We start from the raw sequence: 13,326 nt of genomic DNA on the forward strand, positions 1-13,326 counted from the left end.
GTTTGGCAGGACGAGTGAGGGCAGTTAATCCCTCGTCCATAATTATTTATTATTTATTTATTTATTATTTTTTTCTTAGCAGGTGCCCTTATCCAGGGCGACTTACAGTCGTAAACAAAAATACATTTTTTATATAACACAGGGTGTGTTGTCCAGAGAAGGTAGCAAGCAATTGCTACCCGTGCTGGTGTACACCAGCATGATACTTGTTTAATTTAGTGCTCTGTTTGTTCCGTATTTGTTTGTTTGTTTGGCCAACGTGCCGTTTTTGTTTTGAGAAAGTGTTTGTTTTGTTTAAACTTTGTATTTAATAATAAACGCGCCGCAGTGCAGTTGTACCCCAGTCTGCTATTGGTGTTGTGCATTCATTTCCTGGCCTGACGTCACCACACACGTCATCTTGGTGACAGAACTATATTACCTACATAAAATTGCATATAAAAAAAAAAGTGAAATGTTGGAAACTGAATTAGTGAAGGGCCCCTTATACAATTTACCATCAACGTGGACTTATATATATATATATATATATATATATATATATATATATATATATATATATATCTATATATCTATATATCTATAAATTGAATACTGTAACCCCCTTCATATCTGCAGCCTTGTATTTTATCAATTTAAAAGATACTCAGAATGTAGGTACCATACATTATAGCCATGAAGGGAACAGTAAAGCTGTTTTGCATAATTGCATGCAGTACTTTGCACAATTAGCTAGCAGCAATTAAGTGGAAACTTGCTCAAATGAATAGCACGATAACAGATGGTGGTTTACAGTATTTCATAGAATGAGTGTCCACTTTAATGCTCCGCACAAATACAGTTTAAAACATCCACAAGTATAAACTAGGTGAAAGGAGACAACCTTATAATATGTTATTGCCACCAGTACGTAAAAACAGTTAAAGTGGGTTAAAGTTAGCACCTACACCAGAAACCACTGTAGTAACCCACATTTCCACCACTCTTACCTCCTTTTGTATATCCTTACTTTTGCTATGTAGTCTTTAAAATTCAGAGGAGTCCCTAAAATCAGCATGGAACACCTGTCAGTGTCTCCTTAGCCAGTTAAAGTAGTTATAACTTCAGTAAGGTATTGTTTTAGCAACTAACAAATTGTCTGATGAAATGAAAAAAATAAAATATATATATATATATATATATATATATATATATATATATATATAGACAGACATGATACTCGCCTAAATTATAATTCCATCTTTATACCCAATTAACACTTCCAAAAAAATGTGCGATAAGCATGTTTTGAAACTGTAAGCCAATCACTTGGCTTCATGTTGAATATGCATTATTTAGGTAATGTGGATAGGTATTATCTTTCTACCCATCTACCTTGTGTACCTATTAGATGTGTATTCAATCACATTTTGAAAAAAAGCTTCATACTGTTGAATAGAACTGAAAGTGTTGACTACTTTGCAGAGATGGCAAAGATTCTACTTAGCAACTCTTAAACATCATAAAAGTAACTATAGCCTGAAGACTGCATGGTATTTAGATACCAATTCCCTGTCGATTTAAATCTAACAAGAATTTCTTACCCATCAAACTGTTCGTTGGCTGCTTCTTCAGCTACCAGGATTTCATATTCCTCTGCAGCGTACCTCTCCCAATCAGAAATCTCTTGCCCTTCATTCTCTCCATCCTAAACACACCACAAGGTTACAAAGTGGGCACAGTATTCAGAAATAATAACAATTTATATAAACATATATATTACAAGTCATATCTACACTTATTTTTATTACCCTTGAAAATGGATCTTTCTGCTCATGGTCCAAATACTTCTCAATGTTAAAAAAGGTATCAAAAAATATATGTGACATCTTGCACTTCTTCAGGTCATGGAGGGTAATCTTGCCTGTGGAGAGGAATGCAGTAAATATACACTCTGGTTTCATGTTTAAATAGATCAACATAAACATTGCAATACATTTCAACATTGAAATAAAACACTCAAAAGACAAAATACAAATCTTGAGAGGAGATAAGTTCTGCAAGATCAAAAACAAATTTAAATTACAGTGACACTGAATGTTTAAGTAGAGCAATTACCTTCACATTCCGGTTTGACAAGGTCCAGCATTTGGCAGAGGCAATCTTCAAAAGGTAGTGGTTCTATGGCCATGTTTTCCAGCTTTTGGCATTGCTCCTCATAGAAATATTCAAGCTCATACATAGACAGCACTCCATCTCCATCAAGATCCATACACCGGAACCAGTACTCTATGCTGTAAAGGAACCAGTTCAGTTAAACCACCAATGTTCCAAAGCCAGTAGTACAGTATTTGTGAGTATAAAACAGCTCTATCCATGAAACTGATGTGAGGTCTAATGTAGTCAGGTCTTCATATGTCCTATTTGCACTGAAAAGTTGTCCATCGTTGTTTCTGCAATTTATCTTTGACTGCACTCCAGGTGATGTAAAGGCACAATATAGCTGTGTTATGCTAACATTTAAAAATAGGTTAATTTTGTATTGTTTGCAGTATACACGCCTTTCAAAAGTATCTTGGTCTCTGGTTAAACATTGCATATAGGCACTAAGAGAATGAGCTCTAAGATGTTTTCTTTTTTTTTCTTGTGGTTTGTCCTCTTACTGGTTTGACCTCCTTGGTTTCTGTTTGTCTACAAGCTACAGTGCAAATGACCAAATTACTTAATCTGTAATGATTAATGGATTGAAACCAACTCTAATGATCTGAACATAGAGTCCCAAAGGTCAAATGCACTTGTGGTAGAAGGCCATTTGGATAATTTTCTCACTGAAATAAAAAAACAGATTTGCAATCTTTATGCTTTGTATCTTAATGTATACAACTACTTAAATAGTATACATAACAATAGGTATTTAGATTCATGGATGTTTAGATCAATTTATCACACGCCAATGTGTTAAACTACATTGTTGAAAAAATCATAGGCTCTGTTCCTGTAAATTAATTATGCAAGAAGTAAATAGGCATAACACTGTAAATGGGCACATTTTTTCTTCATTTGCTCTGAGACTTTGGTCATCAGCTATGCCTTCGTCATGGAGCAATGAATAAGCCAGATATATTAAACAAATACACCTTCCTATGACTAATAGTTTTAAAAATGATCTTGACCTACTGGTCCCCACGTTTTGCTCCGTTCGACATGCGTTAAAGTTTCACTGACTTCTATGCCTTGTACTACGCAAAAAGCACCTTCAAAATGTCCAGATATTGTCATAGTAAAATACCATATATTAGCTTAACCTTTACTGTGTAACATTCTCATTGTAACTTCCTTTGCTTGCCTCATAATCATGTTGACACCAGCAAGGAGGAAGTGGAGTCCTTGAACTTATGCAACCTCTAGTTTTTTTCAGTTTTAACTCAGAATTAAAATGATTAACTGCTCAATTATTATTATTTTTTTTCCAAATTGATTTAGGATTAGAACTTTTATATGTTCAGATCTGAGTTTTATTTTTTACCTTGTGTTTGTCTTTTTGTCCTCTTCAGAAATTAGAAACCACACAAAGTCAGCATAGCTCATTTTTCTTTCCTTTTGAGCTTTTCTGCCTCTAAAATCAAGAAACATTTATAGTTGGTAATCAATAACAATAATAATAAAAAAATGAACGTCTTATTTCTTAATTTTTAAATATATTTACCTTGTAACTGCTCCAGAGAATATTCTTTCAATCATTTTATGGGATAATGCTTAAACAAAATAAAAACAAACATTGATTTAGTATAGATGAAACGTTAATGATTTAAAATCATATCTTTTAAGGGACTTTAGATGGGAAATAAAAGTTAGTGGTTTCCAAATGTACTGTATCTGAAACGCACATATTGATGTTATCAGAATATGTTTGGCCTCATACCTGATAAGGCTTGTATTTTTAAAAGGTTTTAGGTTTATCAAATAGTGAAATTTGATTAAAAAAAAGTCTGCTGTAGTTGTTACCGAAGTTTAATCCTTGCTGTTCCAGCACTGAATGTTACTTAATATTTGACTTTCTAAAAATGGCCCTATCACTTGCAGTTTTACTGTATATTGAAAAAATATCATACCATGGTCATTGTGCCTGGCCAAGTCCTTCTGATCAATGTAAAGGTCGTGGTCTGCGTCTAGCTCCCAAAACTTGCAGTAAATGACATAGAAATGCTCATACGAGAAATACTCAGCAAGCTGATTAACATCCTCCTCCTCTTCCAGCAATGCCACATTCTGTTAAATAAAAATACATTGTTAGAATGCATGTCTTGTAACAGAAAAGGGTTGGCATTGGCTTTGTAGACATTTTATTATTATACACTGTACATATGTGTGTGTCTGTATATATATATATATATATATATATATATATATATATATATATATTCTTTTTTTTTCATTTAATGTAGATGGTGTAAAGTAAACCAAGCTAAGGATATACAAGAGAGTTAGGAACATTTAATTATAATAAATGCCCATGCAGAGTTACATCAATAAGCATAAGACAAAGACTACATCAAAATATTTGTCTGCTTACATTAAGTTACTTTTAGTACTATTGTATAATTCAGGGTTGGCCAACCCTGGTATAGTTTAATTAAATGTCAATGCACAGGATAAATAAAAAACAGACCAAAAGGCAGCGACAACCACAGCAGTTAATGATGCTGAAAACAACTAGTGAGTTTGGTTATTAATTCCCTAGTTTATTAATGCCCATTAACTGTGTGTGGCCTAAAACTAAAATTAAACAATAGCAATAGGCACAAGTCGTATTGCTGGAGGAAGCAGCTCTAGGTTTACTGAAACTACAAAACAAGGAAATTATTGTATGTGGTCTGAGCTAGAAGGAAGAAAGTGCAACAGTGCTATCTATCTATCTATCTATCTATCTATCTATCTATCTATCTATCTATCTATATTATGGACCGTTGTCGAAAACGGGCAGTTGCCATAATGCCCGGGCAATTAGCGAAGTGCCCAGCTGCAGTGGGCAGATGCCGAATTAGCTTCGAATTTTATGTCATTTCGGCATCTGCCCGAGCAGTTCGTCAACTGCCCACAGCCACCCGGCCTGATGGCAAAGAAAGACTTTTAACATGCTGTAATGCCCGAACAGTTGGCTAAGTGCCCAGCTGGGGTGGGCAAACTGCCAACAGCCACCCGGACGAAGAAAGATTTTTAACAGATACAGTATAATACAAACAGAGAGTGAACTACCTTTGTTGCCTTTAAGCACAAAAGCGCACCGCCACCAAGCCACCCGTTGCAATGTTTATTTAAATAACTTAAATACTTTCTGACAACGCTATAGCAACGGAACCAAACAAAATATCAATGCACAGTTCATTTTAATCATGGGTTAGATATAAGTGGGCTGGGGGTGGGGGTGGGGGGGAACGAGTCCAGTATAAAATGCAACAATGTTTTATTTTATTCTTATTGTAGTAATACAATACAAATTTCTGAGCAGAGTTGCGTTTTTTGAATGTTAAGTTTAAACGTGTAAAAGCCACCCAGTTAAATATAGTTACCTGAAACTCAGGAAGAATGCAGTGCCAAAACTAATTTATCATAGCAATATTAATTAATCATTAGAAATATGAACGACAATTTGACTCAGAAGAAAACGTTTTCTTATAAAAAGTTTAGTTTTTGTTCTGTAGAAAATATTTTTTACACATTAAAACAACATTATTTCTCAGACTTCTCAGATCTCAGACAATTAGACAATTGCCTCAGCATTTCATTAAAATAAATAAATAAAAATAAATATAAATGATTCAGTCGGTCTAATGATTAAATAAAGTTATTCGACTGACAAACTATTATTGAGAGCTGCAGTAGATACCCAGAGGATGAACACTGCTATGTTACTTTCCATTAGCCTTTCATTTGTTACAACAGGGCACACTAAAGTCTTTCTTCGCTATCAGCCCGGGTGGCTGTGGGCATCTGCATATATACAGTGCCTTGCGAAAGTATTCGGCCCCCTTGAACTTTGCGACCTTTTGCCACATTTCAGGCTTCAAACATAAAGATATGAAACTGTAATTTTTTGTGAAGAATCAACAACAAGTGGGACACAATCATGAAGTGGAACAAAATTTATTGGATATTTCAAACTTTTTTAACAAATAAAAAACTGAAAAATTGGGCGTGCAAAATTATTCAGCCCCTTTACTTTCAGTGCAGCAAACTCTCTCCAGAAGTTCAGTGAGGATCTCTGAATGATCCAATGTTGACCTAAATGACTAATGATGATAAATAGAATCCACCTGTGTGTAATCAAGTCTCCGTATAAATGCACCTCCACTGTGATAGTCTCAGAGGTCCGTTTAAAGCGCAGAGAGCATCATGAAGAACAAGGAACACACCAGGCAGGTCCGAGATACTGTTGTGGAGAAGTTTAAAGCCGGATTTGGATACAAAAAGATTTCCCAAGCTTTAAACATCCCAAGGAGCACTGTGCAAGCGATAATATTGAAATGGAAGGAGTATCAGACCACTGAAAACCTACCAAGACCTGGCCGTCCCTCTAAACTTTCAGCTCATACAAGGAGAAGACTGATCAGAGATGCAGCCAAGAGGCCCATGATCACTCTGGATGAACTGCAGAGATCTACAGCTGAGGTGGGAGACTCTGTCCATAGGACAACAATCAGTCGTATACTGCACAAATCTGGCCTTTATGGAAGAGTGGCAAGAAGAAAGCCATTTCTTAAAGATATCCATAAAAAGTGTCGTTTATAGTTTGCCACAAGCCACCTGGGAGACACACCAAACATGTGGAAGAAGGTGCTCTGGTCAGATGAAACCAAAATCGAACTTTTTGGCAACAATGCAAAACTTTATGTTTGGCGTAAAAGCAACACAGCTCATCACCCTGAACACACCATCCCCACTGTCAAACATGGTGGTGGCAGCATCATGGTTTGGGCCTGCTTTTCTTCAGCAGGGACAGGGAAGATGGTTAAAATTGATGGGAAGATGGATGGAGCCAAATACAGGACCATTCTGGAAGAAAACCTGATGGAGTCTGCAAAAGACCTGAGACTGGGACGGAGATTTGTCTTCCAACAAGACAATGAGCCAAAACATAAAGCAATATCTACAATGGAATGGTTCACAAATAAACATATCCAGGTGTTAGAATGGCCAAGTCAAAGTCCAGACCTGAATCCAATCGAGAATCTGTGGAAAGAACTGAAAACTGCTGTTCACAAATGCTCTCCATCCAACCTCACTGAGCTCGAGCTGTTTTGCAAGGAGGAATGGGCAAAAATTTCAGTCTCTCGATGTGCAAAACTGATAGAGACATACCCCAAGCGACTTACAGCTGTAATCGCAGCAAAAGGTGGCGCTACAAAGTATTAACTTAAGGGGGCTGAATAATTTTGCACGCCCAATTTTTCAGTTTTTTATTTGTTAAAAAAGTTTGAAATATCCAATAAATTTCGTTCCATTTCATGATTGTGTCCCACTTGTTGTTGATTCTTCACAAAAAATTACAGTTTCATATCTTTATGTTTGAAGCCTGAAATGTGGCAAAAGGTCGCAAAGTTCAAGGGGGCCGAATACTTTCGCAAGGCACTGTATGTCCTTGTCTTGAGACAAATTATAAAATGACATATCTTTCTTTAAAAACACTTATACATACACAACTTTTAAGCCAAATTCATAAAGATAAATGATTGGATGTCTTCAATAAGGACCAGATAATTGTTAATGGGCTTGGTTCACTTGGAAGGGGACGCAGTATGCTTGCCACTTTGCTCCGTTTCAACTTTTTGCAATTTGAACCCAAACGTACTCCAGTTCACTTGGAAACAAACCGCTCAAAACAGCGAAGCAAATTGTGGAAGAGACGTACTTCAGCAAGCACCAAAAAGTGTCTTGCCACTGTCGCACACATACGCAATGCAGGGCTTGTCCAAATACAATACAAGGGCACATACACACCGACAAGAACATCATAATGTCACATGTACATAACAGCACATTACAACAAAATATTATGTCAAAAGTCTAAGAAAAGTCATAGGAAAAATAGGAAAATGACAATTGAATAATGATTTAGCACATATATTGCATCTGGCTTCATTATAATTCCACCATATACACTCGCAGGGATACATTGTGCCAAGACAAAGCGGTACAGACATTAATGTTGTATTTTCGCTGCTCCACCTGAGTTTAGTAAACCAGCTGCTATGCTGCATCTGTATCTCACCACACTGTCACGCGTACAACAATCACAACAAGCTATTATTATTACCATTATCATTATCAATATTTGCCTTTGCTTGAAACAACTTCAAAACACCAGCCTCTTTCAGCATGCTGTTTCTTTGGCAATGATTTGATGTTCTAAGCGCCAAATTAACCAAAAGAACACGGACAACAGCACATCACGTAAGGTATTCTCCATATTGGGCATCATGGAAAACATTTTCTCAGAGAGAACTTCCGCTCAAGAGACCAAAATATGGAAATATGCAATGTGAAACCAATAGAACTCTAGTCTGGATGAAGCTGCAAGTGAACCAAACAAGAACATCTGAATTCACTTTAAAAGAAACTCAAGTTTGCTTGAATGTTTCTGGTGTGAAACTAACCGAAGCAAACCTGAAAAAATGTGGTTTGTTTGCAAGTGAACTATGATTTTAATCACTTGCAAGTGAACTAGGTGTGAAAGTGTCCTAAGAATACACATGGAAGGCATGAGACCATATTCAAAATATTTAAACATTTGTTTAATGAGACAATCAGTGTCACATGTACAGTACTTTCCTTCGTAATTCCCATGTTAGAAAAAGGGAAACCTCACAGAATTATATGAAAGTAGCGCCTGGTGCAGTTCTGACTTCAGTTTTCAGTTTGAACAGGAACTACACTCACTGCAGTTAGGAAAAGTGTGTGTCTGCAATTCTACAGCAGCAAGTGCAGTATATTAATGCCGTTGTTGTGCCAACTACACTGTGTGTGTGAGGCCTAACAACGTGTGGAACTTTAATGTAGATAGAAACGTACTTGTAAAATAAAAATGGTAGCACTAAAAAACAAGAATACAAAAAAATGTAAACAGACCTGCAAGAAACTGCTTTTTCTGAGATCTGAACAAGTTATTTTTCCAGTCCATGATCTGTTTACATTATAAAATATCCTCTGAATAACCTGTAAAAAAAAAAAAAAAAAAAAAAAAAAAAAAAAAAAAAACATTAAAAATAAACATGTCGTGACAATTATTTCAAAATAGAAGAGAAGATGAGTCAGAACAAGAAATAACATTAATTTGCTTCAATGAAAATATAATTTCTGGGTCACAGCTGGAGCCTTCCCACCAAACACTATGGAAAACTGTAGGTTTTTTTTTTTGTTTTTGTTTAAGTGTTAGTAAAAACATTGTATCAAATACTTTAAACTGTTAGGGTAAATTGCAACAAACTAAAAGTAGTGTACTAACTGGGGATGATCATTTGGTTAGTACAGAGGACAGTACTGATACTAGACTACAGGATAGTTTCAGTTGCAGCTAACTGAGTGCCTCCTGATAGACTGCAGGTTGATTACAATGTATCTTTTTCCCTTAGAGGATTATAAAACAAGGTATTCCAGTTATTAAGAGCTGTAGTAACTTGTTATTCATATGAATTGAACCTGTTTGATGTGTATTTTCATTGGATTAAACAAAGTGGTTAGATTTTAAATTACTAAAGCATGGAGTTAACAATTCTGATCGTGCAAATAAAGTATATTGACATTTACTTAGATACCATCCATTGCAATTGCTGATTTACATAAATAAAATTAATAAAAATAAAAAAAATAGCAAAAAGCCTGTGCTGGATTTCAGTGATTAGTATTAAAAAGAAACTTAGTTATAAAACTGCTTGAATGGTAATTAGGACCGTTTCTCTAATTTCTGCAAAATACTCTTTTCAACCTCAGATACTGAATATCTTTGCATTGAGTGTTAGAAAAATGTAATTGACACCTGCTGTATATTCACTCTCTTCAGTGCTCAAAGAGTAATTTAATGTCATCTTTTAAAATGTTATATTTGAAAACATACGGTAAAATACACCTATTTATTTTCACATGAAGTGTACTACTATTTTACACATATATAATGAAGCTTTAAAATGATAGTTGGAATATGCAGTAAAAGAATGCAGCGCCTCTCTTACTCTCCTGCTCCCAGTCATTGCCATTTTCCATACACAAAGCAAAGATGATCAGTTTAACTCTGAGGTCTGTTTTAAAGTTGTATTTTTTCGTTGTAATTGGTACTAGGATAATACCGTAGTAGCTAGTACTCAGTAAAGAACCAAGAACTAAATTCTCAAGTTTGTTGCAATTGACCATTAATTCTGTGATCGTACTTGACTAAACCCACAAACAAACATGCTGTATGTATACAAAGATAAAGGCACAAATGTATATACTTACTGTGGTAATATAGCGAGAATGAAAGTCTGATGCCTCCCTTAGAAATGTGAGACCAGCATGTGTATTTACCACATCCTGAAATATAAAAGCAAGTGGAAAATAATGTTTTTTTTGTACTGTTACATACACACACTGTGACAGAGAAACAAATACCTATTGTACAGTATATGAATAAAAACAATTTTATTAATAGAATAAAAACACAGAAAGTTCATTCATTTACATCTTGTGTATATTATTTAAGGAAAAAAAGCTCAAAACTGTTAATCACCAAATTGAAGTTTGATGAAATCTTTATACAATACAGAGATTGAGTATAAGTTCAACATACATCATGCTAAAGTTGTAACGCTCAAGAAAACCCCCAGGTAGTTACCAGCTGCAAAACTCATCCCTCTGGTGTCAGGTGCTAAGTTGACAACAATGGGAAAGTAACCACATTAGACTGAAATTTTCCATTTACCCACAGTAAATATAGTCTCTCTCACTGCAACATCAAGGCATTTCTACACTCTCTTAAATCAAAACAGGTACTTCAATACAGTATTCTGTACACACATCCAATTTCTCAACATCTCTGAAAACAGTGCTGATTAATATAAATCCCAAAAAAGCCACCAGATGTTAACATTTGGAAATGTTTGTCCGTTTACTATACAAATAAGCAAACTGTAAGTTCTTTAGACACACTTCGAAAGCAAACAGTAGATAGATCTGTTTGCTGCTTGGTACCTAAGAACACAGTCCATGCTTTAGTTTAACCAGCAACCTGGGAAACATTTCACAAATGGAAATGGCAGTTTTAGTAACAAACATCCTGAGGCTGTTTGTTACTAAAACCTACAAGTTGCAACATTGTTTAAAGAAGGAAAGATTACAGTATCAACAATGCAGAAGTGTTAATATGGCTAAGTATAGTTACGCTCTATCCAAAATTATGACAGATACTGCCAAACATTGGTTTAACTACTTCAGCTCCAGGACATGCACAGGTATGTCAAAAGAGTACTTGCAGTACCATGCTGTACCTGCAGCTACATCAAGGTTTGTTGTATAGGCTGTGTTGGTGCTGTGGAATGTTTGTTTTGCAGTTGGGGGTTTGTCTGGTGACATTTTTATTCAAATCACATTTTGTGCAAACATCACTTGCATCTGTGAGTGCATTGAGAAGAATGGAAGATTCTACAGTTGGTACAGTTTATTTGCAGTATTACTTGTTTACTTCTATATAGCTTACTTGCTATTACTGCAGATTTTTTCTAAAAAAGCTGGGGGACTTTGTATCGATAGATTTGAATATCCGGTTTGTCAAAGCTGACAGTGAATGTTTTGCTATTAAAATGGTACTATACTGTATTAATATAAGAAAAGGGTGTTTTCAGCTTCCAATCACTTAAAATATGCGGACGATAACGTAAACACCAAGTTACAGACGTTTTATGTTTAGTAAAACGTGGCCTATTTTTTGATCTCATTAGTACAACCGGCCCCTTTGCTAATCACATCTTCAGTCTTTTTTTTTCTTTGGAGGGGGGGGAACAGAAATCAGCAACAGAAGCATGGATTTGAAATATAAATCTTTCAACAAAACCATGTTGTTTATTTAGTCAACCACTTTAAGCCTATATAAAAACAAAAGGCAAACCGAAACACATTAAGAGGGTTTCTCAGTACACCACTACTATTCTAGTTTTGAGGGGCTTTCATTTCAGTTGTAAAGTTCCTACATATATATTAAAAATAGTCTAAATTAAATCTAGTTTTAGTTTCAGATAAACACAATGCACCTTGACCCTATTCTGGTGAAATTAAATAATAGAACACCACATAAATCATTCTGCTTATGAATCTACTGGGAAAGTCAGATCTGCTCCACAGCAATACTTATTTAATTTATCAAAGCAGTCAAATCCATTGCCAGACCCACACAATACAAATTAAACGCTAGATGCCAAAATGCATTGCTTCTGCAAACTAACTTGAACACATATAGCCTGGTCTACTATACCCACTAGAATACAAATCTCTGTCCCCAGACAGCACATAACCAGCTACAGAGTGGGAAGTAAAAAAGATAGATTGCATTGGTTTCACATACAAATCAAAGCAGTTGAGAATATTTAATTAAACAGTGGTTAGGCTACATCTCAGACCATTTCCAAGTGCTCCAGTGTTGAAACTGTACATTATTTCTTTTTAAATATTCTCTTGAATTTACTATTATAATTTTTAAGGAATTCTGCAGGTATACACTAGTTCCTCCAATGGCCTCTAGTAAAAATATAATTCTCTCTATTCCATTAATGCTGTATCTTTGCACAGCTCTCAAAAGAGGAATTCTATGAAAAACTAAAGTAACTAATGCAATTACTATAAACACCATTGTTAGCAACTGTTATATGAGACTCGGAAAAACTGTTAGAAGAATCAAACAACTGTTTGACCTTAAAATTAAACTTCCTATAATGCAGTGGTTCCCAACCTGTGGTCCGTAAGTAAACTCCAGGTGGTCCGCAAACAACTCCCAAAATACAGTTACGCAGTTCTTGCAAAAACCCATTCTACAGAATCACACGTTGTGCTACTACTATTACTAAGCAACACAACAAATAGCTTTAACCACGTGATGTATAATTAAAATATATGTATATAGTCTGCATGTTCCCCCTTTATCTGTTTTATTTTACAGTATTACAGGTGTGTTTATAAATTAATATATTAGAGCGTCTTTGTATTCGGGTGTTTTTTAAACGTACATCGAGCGAAGTTGGCAACTCAGTGAGTGCAATAAGTTGCATTAGAAATGGATAGATTAATTTGCTACATGAGGTAACGGTTGCGGGGACCAGCACCGGTATT

The 13,326-nt window shown here is 35.3% G+C and overlaps 1 protein-coding gene across 5 annotated transcripts in view; it reads right to left on the reverse strand.

Annotated features, from left to right (window-relative positions):
• The window catches only part of LOC117405762 (serine/threonine-protein phosphatase 2A regulatory subunit B'' subunit beta-like), a 37,360-nt gene that overhangs the window by 1,764 nt on the left and 22,270 nt on the right, over positions 1 to 13,326 (reverse strand). For 3 of the 5 annotated variants that reach the window (XM_034009121.3, XM_059030212.1, XM_034009122.3), the window contains 8 exons: positions 10,468 to 10,542; positions 9,106 to 9,192; positions 4,092 to 4,248; positions 3,686 to 3,734; positions 3,506 to 3,595; positions 2,098 to 2,273; positions 1,791 to 1,903; positions 1,584 to 1,687 (listed from right to left, as the gene is read on the reverse strand). In XM_034009121.3, coding sequence (XP_033865012.1) covers positions 1,584 to 1,687; positions 1,791 to 1,903; positions 2,098 to 2,273; positions 3,506 to 3,595; positions 3,686 to 3,734; positions 4,092 to 4,248; positions 9,106 to 9,192; positions 10,468 to 10,542 — 851 coding nt within the window. Of the gene's footprint in view, positions 1 to 989; positions 1,045 to 1,583; positions 1,688 to 1,790; positions 1,904 to 2,097; positions 2,274 to 3,505; positions 3,596 to 3,685; positions 3,735 to 4,091; positions 4,249 to 9,105; positions 9,193 to 10,467; positions 10,543 to 13,326 lie in introns of all 5 variants that reach the window. The other 2 variants (XM_059030210.1, XM_059030211.1) reach the window with 2 other exon arrangements.

This window comes from Acipenser ruthenus, chromosome 9 (assembly GCF_902713425.1).
Source record: "Acipenser ruthenus chromosome 9, fAciRut3.2 maternal haplotype, whole genome shotgun sequence".
NCBI classification, from domain to species: domain Eukaryota; kingdom Metazoa; phylum Chordata; class Actinopteri; order Acipenseriformes; family Acipenseridae; genus Acipenser; species Acipenser ruthenus.